At 46.4% G+C, this 11,414-nt stretch overlaps 1 protein-coding gene across 1 annotated transcript; it reads left to right on the top strand.

The window, feature by feature from the left end:
• The first annotated feature begins 2,918 nt into the window (after positions 1 to 2,918).
• On the top strand, positions 2,919 to 11,192 carry LOC141182954 (ragulator complex protein LAMTOR3-like). The gene is made up of 5 exons (XM_073661020.1): positions 2,919 to 2,932; positions 2,994 to 3,052; positions 4,329 to 4,462; positions 5,396 to 5,459; positions 10,622 to 11,192. The coding sequence occupies exons 1-5, from the start codon at positions 2,919 to 2,921 to the stop codon at positions 10,825 to 10,827; spliced, it is 477 nt and encodes a 158-aa protein (XP_073517121.1). The 3' UTR covers positions 10,828 to 11,192.
• Positions 11,193 to 11,414: the final 222 nt, after the last annotated feature.

Here is an 11,414-nt window from a genome sequence, read left to right as displayed (position 1 = left end):
CAAGTCTGCCCCCTCCCTCTCCCTCCTTTTTGGGCCGTTCGGGGAATCTCTTCCTCAGAGCTGCTCCCACCACCTTCCTGTCCCTCACGCCATGATGGGTCAAGGACCTCATCATCTACACCACCCTCTTCAAACAACTGCTTCTCCTGGGTAGTCTCAACAGCACAGTACGCACCAGAAAGTGGCACCTGAGTCTCATCATCAGATGCGTACTGAGGTGTGCTGCTGACCATAGGCACTGGCCCACCCGCCTCTTCAGATTCCGAGAGACAAAACGGTTGCGCATCACTGCATACTACCTCTTCTTCAAATTCTAGAATTCTGCTTGCCTGGCCCCCTCTTTCCAAGCAAAGAGATTCAGAGAACAGAAGTAGAGATGGCTCCTGTACAGGGCTCTCTGACTGCCTGGGCAATTTGGCAGGTGGTGAAGAGACAGATGGGTGCTCTTCAGTGCTCAGGACCTGAGAGGATCTGGAACTAATTGAAGTCGATGCGTTCGCTGCCATCCATCCGACAACGGCTTCAATTTGGTCCTCCCGCAGCAGTGGGGTACGGCTAGCTCCTACAAAGCTGCGCATAAAGGACTGTTCCCTGGTAAAACTGGGGGATGCTGAGTCACTGGTGCCCGCAGCAGGCACAGAATCCCCACGTCCTCTCCCTACAGGCACAGAATCCTCACGTCCTCTCCCTGCAGAAACTGCACGCCCACGACCACATGCCTTACTCCCTGCCTTCTTCATCTTGGTAGACTGATAAAGATAGGCAGAAAAGTACTAAGGGCTTAGTGTGCTTATTCCTGAACAGCTGCTAACAGGTATAAGAAACACTAATTTTATAAAGTGTAGACTTTAACATGAGCTAATGTGGCCTACACAACTGTAAAGTGGAGTGTTTGGTGAGCTTTATTTAGGTCTTTTTTGTCACAAAAAGACACCGGATGTGCCCAAAGATGTAATACCGATCGTATCACAAACTTTTTGTAGCTATTACAAAGCAGGAAGGTAACCTACAATGCAATAGATGAGGCTACAAAAAATAGGCTAATACTAATCTGGCTGGGTCTGCAGGGCACAATGCTGCAGAAAGGCTCCTCTATCTACTCCTATATAGTGTGTTTGGAACCAGTTTAGCTGAATACGGATGGAACCACCACACTAATAGGAGAAATCAGGAAAAATTATCAATTAGCAAAAAAGGACAATGTATGAGGCAGTGACACACACTGAGTGCACTACAACCAGACGTGGCTGAAGCACACACTACAGCGTGAGCTGCACTCACACACCAGACCTTGCAGACAGCCGTGAACAGCACAGAGAACTGTGCACTAGCGCTGCAAGGCACAGCGATTTATAAAGCAGAATAGAGCTAATAGGTAGCTAAAACTGTCCCTGAGAACAACAGCGTCCTATCCCTAACTGAATTCACAGCAGAGTGAGCTCAAAATGGCGGCGGCGGCTTTTATAGTGCATCATGACATCATTTCAGCAGCCAATCACAGCCATGCCATTAGTTAACATGCCTACATGCCTAACAGGATGTGCCCACACTTCTTAGGATCCTCATTGGCTGAATAAAATGAAACTGGCTCATTGCATTATGGGAACTTCCGATTCAGGTATACGATATTCTAAAAGTATGGGAATTAAGTATCGGAATTCCGATACCGTGAATATCGGCCGATACCCGATATTTCAGCATCGGATGCTCAACACTACTGATGACACATTAATGACGTTGCACCAGCCAGACTATTCAAAAGCCACGTTAGGGACCCCTCCAAAGTAAGAGATTTGCGAGCCTCCTATCCAGAGGCCAGAGACTACTGACTTGGCTGATGGATCGGGATACCACAAATGAGTACACCCCTCTGTAAAAACAAATCTTTTTTTTCTGTTTTATTGTTTTCATATTCTTAGGATCATAACGTGTTTTATTGGTACTATTTTGGGATATGTAAGTCTTTTTGGTCATCCTTATTTTTGTGATAAAATGACAAATGTGTGTGGTTTTTTTTGTTGGAATTTGTTTTTTATTTGATAAAAAAAAATTATTGGGAAAACAAAACCTGTTTTTCAACATTTTTGTAAATGATTAGTTTCACAACGGGAACACGCAATGCGTTAGTTGCATAAATAATCCATTAGTGCAGTTCAATGTCCAGCCTGTGTGTGTTATATTGGCAGGCCGCCTATTAGATGGGGTCTCCAGTCGGATCTAATATCTCCAGTGACCATGGCATGTAAGGAGTTAACGGAGCAGCGGCAGAGTGCTGACAGTGCACCCTTTCACTGCTGGGTCCCTGCTTGATGTGGGTAGTGAGCACTGTTGGATGGAGCCCTGGGATCATGATTCCAGGATGAAGATGCAAGTCCTAATGTCAATGGGCATGTTCCATTAGGAAGTGCTTTGACAGGAAGTGGTTTATCTACTACATTTTTTTTATCTTAACATCCAATATTATGAAAGCTTAGGTTTGATCTCTCATATCAAAGGGTTTTTTAATCTCCAGCATTCATGGTATATGCACAGGATATGCCATAATAGCTGGATAGGTGATGGTGTTACCTCCCGGGCCTCTGCCTGTCAGGAGTACAGGAGTTCCACTTTGCATTGGCTAACATTCTGAAGCCCGCCATCCTGTTCTTGGTTAGATATGGGTACCCATACTCATCTGCTTTTTCTTTTCTTTTCCAAGGACTTGAGAAGTTTCCTTTACAAAAAACTTCCAAGGTACTTTCTTTCCATAGTTTTTCGTATGATTAATGATTGCTATTATGTAATTATATTTAATAATTTAAGACCTCAACTCCCAAGGTCTGAATAACAAAACTCCTGCCCTCCTCTCTCTGACGATACAGCCTGGTCTCTGGGGCCTTTATTTCTGATACCAATGCCCATGCGTTGGCTCGTTAACAATGGTCATTCTGATGTGAGGTGTGTAGTAAATTATGTCTATTACTAACATAACCTTTTGATTGTTGTTTTATTAGTGTTGAAGGACTTCATGCCATTGTAGTGTCAGACAGAGATGGGGTACCTGTAATTAAAGGTAAGGAACTAGAATGGACATGCATGTCTCGGCATGCAGTTCTGCTGTAATGTGGTTCTCTGCCCTTATACCCACTCTTACAGCTAGGTTACACACCTCAACTCTTATCTCAAACTTCCAAATTAATGATGCGGATATGATGAACCACTGGTGAGCCCACAAGGAACTATCTGACCAGCAGATTTGTTCCTGCCAATATTGGAACTCAATCTAATAATTTCAGCCATAATGATAATTGAGATTAAAGAAGTTGTCCACTACTTGTACATTGATGCCCTATCCATAGGATAGGACATCAATGTCTGGTCGGTTGGGGTCCCACACCCGGCACTCCCGCCGATCCGCTGTTATCGGTGCCGCCGGCTGTAAGTGCTTACTTGCGGAGCTTGGCCATCAAGTTGCAGTGGCCACCACAGGGTACTTCACATTCGCCTCCTATTCAGTTCAATTTAATAAGAGGCGGATGTGTAGTACTCCACGGCGGCCACTACAACTAGGCGGCCAAGATCTGCAAGTAAGCACTTCCGTCCGGCAGCACCGATTACAGCTGATCATCAGGGGTGCTGGTTGTGGGACCCCAGTTGATCAGACATTGATGCTCTATCCTACGCATGGGGCATCAATGTAAAAGTAGTGGATGGGTTTGTTTCCATGTTGAGATTTTTTTTTTTTTTTTAAGCGGTTTTTGTAGCTAAAGCCAGAAATGAATAATAAATGGTAGATGTCTCTTTTTTTAATCCACTCTTGGTTTTGGCTTCAAAAACTGCATCAAAATCTGAAGTTGGAAACCACTTTCATTATTTTTAAAAGGAAAAAGAGGGTGATATGAATCTTAATACAATTAGTTTACTTTATTTTTTAGTCCGCTTAGAGGACTTGAAAACCTGTGATCCTTTGCTTTTTCTATATACTGCAAAACTATGATTGCTCTATTTAACTGCCACTGCCAGTGATTGACAGCAGCGCCTAGGCAGTTAAACATCAGCGACTGGAACAAGCGCTGCTGCTGAAGACTGATGGTGGCTGTATAGCAGCCGGTATATGGCGCAAGCTGAGCCCCCTCCACACATGCAGACCCCAGTACGAACATACAGGTACATGCATTTGCTCCAGAGTTGTAAAGAGCCATGCCACATGACTTGGGCTATAAAGCCAAACCAGGACCCTCTATTTGTGTACAGCCATTTTGGGCTGCTTGTACCTCATCAACCAAAAGTAGGAGACTGGATTATAGAAATGTTCACATTCAAACACTTATTGCTGTTTTCTTTATCAGTTGCAAATGAGAATTCCCCTGAACATGCTCTGAGGCCATGTTTCCTATCCACATTTGCACTGGCCACTGACCAGGGAAGCAAGCTGGGACTCTCCGAAAACAAAAGCATCATATGTTACTACAACACGTATCAGGTAGGTAAGGCTGTAGACCCAGGACGGCTTTGTGAGCATCAGGTGTGATTATCACGATCGGTGGTGGTGATGGACATGCTCATCCCAACCAGATTCAAGTGGTATCATCTTCTGGTTTAGAGTTTTTTGGGGGCAGGTATTTTCGGGCAGGTCTGTCTGACCTGCTATACAGTTGGCTTTAGATATGTAGATTGTAAATATTTTCCATAGTTCTCAAAGAGATTGTCCCAAATCAGAAAATCGTGATCCCTGGGTGCAGTTTGTTATAAAACGATTGTAAAATTGTCTGGTGTAAGCCACCCTCTTCCGGTCCGGTGCTGAGCCTCTCCGGCTGCTCCATGTGTCCAGTATTACCTGCGGGGCCGATGTCACATCAGCAGCTTGGCAGCCAGTCAGTGAGCTCAGGTGTTTTGAGTGGGGTGTTTTGTCTACACCGCCAAGCCACTGAGCTCTCTGATTTGCTGGTGTGCTGTCGACATGACGTCAGCGCTGCAGCCCATATCCGTTACCGAGAGCTATGGTGGAGACTCAGCCCTGCACCTGGGGAGGGGGAGTAAAGCGTGGGGTCCAAGAACAAGCTAAACCCTGATGAAACACTTTGTTTTAATTCCATTTGTTATGAGGATTGTGTGTAAAGTGCCGGTGTTAATAGACATATTAATAGGCCCATCCTCCTTTTAGAATTGCTGTTTCAGTCCTCATTGCACTGACATTAACCGATCTCACTGTGTTTTCTTTGTGGTCCACAAGTCACTTTCTCCATGCATACCTCACATTACGGTTCATAGGGATCCATTGGAAGTGTTTTCCATGTTCATTGTACAGTAAAGCATCATTTACACAATAGAAAACGCCTTTAAGCAGCATGGAAATATGGAGGTTATAAGTATCACTTCATTTCTATTGTCTGTAAGTCATTGATTTGTGTTTCAGGTTGTCCAGTTTAACAGATTGCCGTTGGTTGTGAGCTTCATAGCTAGCAGCAATGCCAATACAGGTAGGCGTTCTTCTGTATTATTTACATTGTATTTACATGTCTAGCCCGATAAAAGGTGCAGTGTACAGTACAGACCAAAAGTTTGGACACACCTTCTCATTTAATGATTTTTCTGTATTTTCATGACTTTGAAAATTGTACATTCACACTGAAGGCATCAAAACTATGAATTAACACATGTGGAATTATATACTTAACAAAAAAGTGTGAAACAACTGAAAATATGTCTTATATTCTAGGTTCTTCAAAGTAGCCACCTTTTGCTTTGATGACTGCTGTAACATACCTGGCGGCGTCCTTGCATAGTGGTCCATCTCCCACTGTGCAAGAGCGCGCACTTGATCTCCAGTCCAGTCTGCTAGCCTGGCTTCCCTCCATGCTGTCTGCTTGCCTCTGTGTCTGCTGCTTAAGGGCGGCGCCCGATCACTTCCTGCTTTTTGTACCTGCTGCAGGCACACCCCTTGTGCGTGCCCAGCCTATTTCTGTCTGTCATCTGGTATTTAACCCAGCTGCTCCAATGAATCCCTGCCTGAGCATTGTGTTTCATTCAGTGTGGTCTTTCACTCTGAATGTGCCAGGTCCCCTTCTGTGTTCTCTTGTCTGCCTATCCTGGAGGCTGTATTTCCAGGCCTGTCTGAACACGCTCCTTGCCTGTTCGTCTCGCCTTCTAGGGGCCGCATACCTAGACCTGCTCCTGTATCTTGTCTGTCCTGTCTGAACACGCTCCTAGCCTGTTCCTCCAACCTTCTAGGGGCTGCATTCCTAGACCCGCTCCTGTATCTAGTCTGTCCTGTCTGAACACGCTCCTGGCCTGTTCCCACCTTCTAGGGGCTGCATTCCTAGACCCGCTCCTGTATCTTGCTACTGTGTCTGTTCTTGTCTGTATAATCTTCTAGCCTGTTTTCCCGTGTTTCTCTATGTCCGTACCTTTCCTTTTTCTGCAGAGTCTGAACTCGTACCTTACTCCTGCTCGTTGTCACTGTACTCCCGTTTGTGAGTTTGTGGTCCACTCGCTACTTCACTGCAAGTACCCTGTGGGTATCTGGTTCTGCCTTTCCCTTCTTGTCTGTTCTGAGTGAACAGAGCCCTGTCCCCCCTGCTCTGCCTTGCTCACCGCTCCGGCGGTTCTAGCCTGCACTGCCTTGCTCACCGCTCCGGCGGTTCTAGCCTGCTCTGCCTTTGCTCACCGCTCCGGCGGTTCTAGCCTGCTCTGCCTTTGCTCACCGCTCCGGCAGTTCTAGCCTGCTCTGCCTTTGCTCACCACTCCGGCGGCTCTAGCCTGCTCTGCCTTTGCTCACCGCTCCGGCGGTTCTAGCCTGCTCTGCCTTTGCTCACCGCTCCGGCGGTTCTAGCCTGCTCTGCCTTTGCTCACCGCTCCGGTGGTTCTAGCCTGCTCTGCCTTTGCTCACCGCTCCGGCGGTTCTAGCCTGCTCTGCCTTTGCTCACCGCTCCGGCGGTTCTAGCCTGCTCTGCCTTTGCTCTCCGCTCCGGCGGTTCTAGCCTGCTCTGCCTTTTCTCACCGCTCCGGCGGTTCTAGCCTGCTCTCCCTTTGCTCACTGCTCCAGATGTCCTTGTCCTGCTCTACTCTTGCTCACCGCTCCAGGCGGCCTTGTCCTGCTCTACTCTTGCTCACCACTCCAGGCGGCCTTGTCCTGCTCTACTCTTGCTCACCGCTCCAGGCGGCCTCGTCCTGCTCTACTCTTGCTCACCGCTCCAGGCGGCCTCGTCCTGCTCTACTCTTGCTCACCGCTCCAGGCGGCCTCGTCCTGCTCTACTCTTGCTCACCGCTCCAGGCGGCCTCGTCCTGCTCTACTCTTGCTCACCGCTCCAGGCGGCCTCGTCCTGCTCTACTCTCACTCACCGCTCTAGGCGGTCTCGTCCTGCCCTGCTCTCGCTCACCGCTCTAGGCGGTCTCGTCTTGCCCTGCTCTCGCTCACCGCTCTAGGCGGTCTCGTCCTGCCCTGCTCTCGCTCACCTCTCTGGGCGGCCTCACTCTGCTGTGTTTGTCCGCCACATCTGTGGTTCTGTTCCTGAGTCCCAGTGTGTACTGGGTCCTATCCCGCCTGTGTTCCTACCTGCTAGCGCCTCCCTGTCTGCACTCTAGCCGTGCTTGCCTGTACCCCCCTGCCTGCATACCCGCCTGCCTGCATACCAGTCGTGCCTGCCTATACCCACCAGTCTGTGTGCCAGTCTAACCAGTCTGTTCCTGTATTCCCCTGTGTGGGTCAACAGCCGTGTCCGGGGTCTGTCCTGGAGTAGCACCTGGTCCCTCTGCTCGGTTCCTCCTTGGTGCACTGGCGTCGTATGCCGTCGTGCGACCCTGGTCGGATCGGGTGAATACCTAGTTACGCCCCTCCAGGCATTCACTCTCCGGCACGGTCCAGTGGAATCCACGCCTCTCATCCCGGGCGTGTGCATTACAACTGCTTTGCACACTCTTGGCATTCTCTTGATGAGCTTCAAGAGGTAGTCACCGGAAATGGTTTTCACTTCACAGGTGTGCCCTGTCAGGTTTAATAAGTTGGATTTCTTGCCTTATAAATGGGGTTGGGACCTTCAGTTGTGTTGTGCAGAAGTCTGGTGGATACACTGCTGATAGTCCTACTGAATAGACTCTCAGAATTTGTATTATGGCAAGAAAAAAGCAGCTTAGTAAAGAAAAACGAGTGGCCATCATTACTTTAAGAAATGAAGGTCAGTCAGTCTGAAAAATTGGGCAAACTTTGAAAGTGTCCCCAAGTGCAGTTGCAAAAACCATCAAGCGCTACAAAGAAACTGTCTCACATGAGGACCGCCCCAGGAAAGGAAGACCAAGAGTCACCTCTGCTTCTGAGGATAGAGTTCTAGCAGCAGACACATCTCTACAACAACTGTTAAGAGGAGACTTTGTGCAGCAGGCCTTCATGGTAAAATAGCTGCTAGGAAACCATTGCTAAGGACAGGCAACAAGCAGAAAAGACTTGTTTGGGCTAAACACCACAAGGAATGGACATTAGACCAGTTGAAATCTGTGCTTTGGTCTGATGAGTCCAAATTTGAGATCTTTGGTTCCAACCGCCGTGTCTTTGTGTGATGCAGAAAAGGTGAACGGATGGACTCTACATGCCTGGTTCCCACCGTGAAGCATGGAGGAGGAGGTGTGATGGTGTGGGGGTGCTTTGCTGGTGACACTGTTGGGGATTTATTCAAAATTGAAGGCATACTGAACCAGCATGGCTACCGCAGCATCTTGCAGCGGCATGCTATTCCATCCGGTTTGTGTTTAGTTGGACCATCGTTTATTTTTCAACAGGACAATGACCCCAAACACACCTCCAAGGCTGTGTAAGGGCTATTTGACCAAGAGGGAGAGTGATGGGGTGCAACACCAGATGACCTGGCCTCCACAGTCACCGGACCTGAACCCAATCGAGATGGTTTGGGGTGAGCTGGACCGCAGAGTGAAGGCAAAAGGACCAACAAGTGCTAAGCATCTCTGGGAACTCCTTCAAGATTGTTGGAAGACCATTTCCGGTGACTCCCTCTTGAAGCTCATCAAGAGAATGCCAAGAGTGTGCAAAGCAGTCATCAAAGCAAAAGGTGGCTACTTTGAAGAACCTAGAATATAAGACATATTTTCAGTTGTTTCACACTTTTTTGTTAAGTATATAATTCCACATGTGTTAATTCATAGTTTTGATGCCTTCAGTGTGAAAGTACAATTTTCAAAGTCATGAAAATACAGAAAAATCTTTATATGAGAAGGTGTGTCCAAACTTTTGGTCTGTACTGTATGTCTGTTGTGAAAGAAGAATTTCTCAACTGGAAGCCGAGGAGAAAATCCAATCTACCCTGTCCCAATTTACATGAAATGGTTCTTGGTTCTTGTCAGAGTTGATGAGATACAACTACTGATCCCTTAATGATACTGTAGATGTTCTGTATCCAGTAATGGTGTGATGTGGTCCTTACACAAAGATAATTTAAAATGTGCAGTCAGTGCAATAACAACAACAAAAAATACTAGTAAAGTGTCCTTAAAATATTTTTAGATGTGTTTAGAAAAATATATAACTTATACTTAACGTCAAAAAAGTGCTCTGGTCTCCAATTCTCAACACTAGTCCTGGCAGATCCACTTGCAACTTGTGCCCGCTTTCCTGGACTATAATACGGGTGTCCTATTCTTCAGAGGATAGCACGCCCATCATTCAGCTGAATGGAAGCAATGGATCTAAATTGACTCTCACATCAAACATTTGCTTAAAATCTGTCTGGTGAAAACAAGTAACCGCCTATGCACAAGGTAGCTGATAACTGATTGATCGGTGGAGGTATGACCACTGCAACCTGCACCGATTGGTAAAAGGGGGCACTTTCATGCCCATTAGAAAGATGGTTGACCGCTGCTCTACTCATTCCCTGTGGGCTGTGGAATGCTGCATTCGGCTTTTTCTGGCCGCCCCATAGAGAACGAATGGTCCTGCAATCAGGCATGTGCACTGCTGATGAACTTTAATGAGGATAAAAGTACCCTGTTGGGGATAAAAATTTCTTGATTTGCCCCCACTAATCAATAAGTGATAACTCGTCTTTGGAGAATCCCTTTAGCCAAAATGTATTGGCTTCATGTGTGCTCTGAATGGAAGCCACTACAATAGTAATTACACTGCACAACAAATGCCATCAATAACCAGTCTCAGACGCATCCAGCACTATGTCTACCATATTGTCCACCTGAACTAAGATTACACAGTGGGCTAGTCATCACTGACCAGTTATCAGCCACTAACAAATGTCACAACTGGCTCAACATAGTCAAGTTTTAGTTCTATCTGCATAATATTAGTTTCGTTTTGTAATGAGGATTAAAGTTCCTTCTGCTTCCAAACAGTGCGACACGACCTCCACGATCAGTAAGTTACAGAACTTGTCTTCACTCAATATCCCCTTTAAGCAGTTGGACAAAGAGCAGTTCCCAGAACAGGTTCCTCTCATTTCTACCGTTTGATGCAGTTTTATGCCGGATGATGGAAAGTTTCAGGTTCCCACTTTCTGCCCTGAAATCGGAGTACACATATTGTCTACAGCAGCTTGTAGTCTGCCAACAGCTGGAATATACATAGAAATATGGACTTCTGCAGTCAATTTTCACTATTTATTCATATATATTTTTTTTTTAGGTCTAATCCTTAGTTTGGAAAAAGAACTTGGCCCCTTGTTTGAAGAGCTTCGACAAGTGGTGGAGAATTCTTCATCTGCGTGGTCCTCAAAAGAAGTCATGAACTTTTGGTGTGGGGAAAAAAAAAAAGGTTGCCATTTCCAAAGCAATGAAACACTTTGTACTTGTAGTTCTGCCAGTGCACTGAGTAATATTCCTCTCTGCTAGAGAAATGAAGGAGAACTGCTGGATTTCTAGGGGGCATCAGCCCTAACATTTCACATTCCTCCTAAGTGAAGGAGCTTATCCACTGCAGAGATGGATCCAGTTGTGGTTACACTGGGCAATTAACCAACAAATTCCCTGCAGATAACCATTGTATTAACACAGTAAGAGGCGTAGATTTGTATCGGTCGTATTCTCTGTTGCTTTTCTATCTGGAACCACATTAAATTGTAACTTGCTGATATTAAACCTAGGACATTGTGTGCACAGAGCCAATGATGACGTGTGAGTGTCTCAGTGACATCTGCAGATCTTTGTAGCTGGTTTCATAGCGGCTTACAATGACATTGGTCTGCACTGACGGGTAAAATCCAGAAGCAGAATACTGCTAGAATGGTTTGCTCTCTAGCTCCCCCTGGTGTTAGTCCTCCTCATGGTCACTATGGAGGACGACTGATCAGAGTGAAGCTGCCATCCACCTTCCAAACTACAAATTCTTACCAACACATTAGGACTATAATAGCTAGCTATCTTCAGTGAACTTTCAACCTAGAACGGAGCAGAGCAGTGGCAATGGGGAAAGTCAGATA

This window comes from Phyllobates terribilis, unplaced genomic scaffold, assembly GCF_046119375.1.
Source record: "Phyllobates terribilis strain yellow unplaced genomic scaffold, ASM4611937v1 Scaffold_38__1_contigs__length_12584779, whole genome shotgun sequence".
Taxonomy (NCBI): domain Eukaryota; kingdom Metazoa; phylum Chordata; class Amphibia; order Anura; family Dendrobatidae; genus Phyllobates; species Phyllobates terribilis.
The sequence above is the reverse complement of the archived record's forward strand: the minus strand, read 5'-3'. Positions and strand labels throughout refer to the sequence as shown.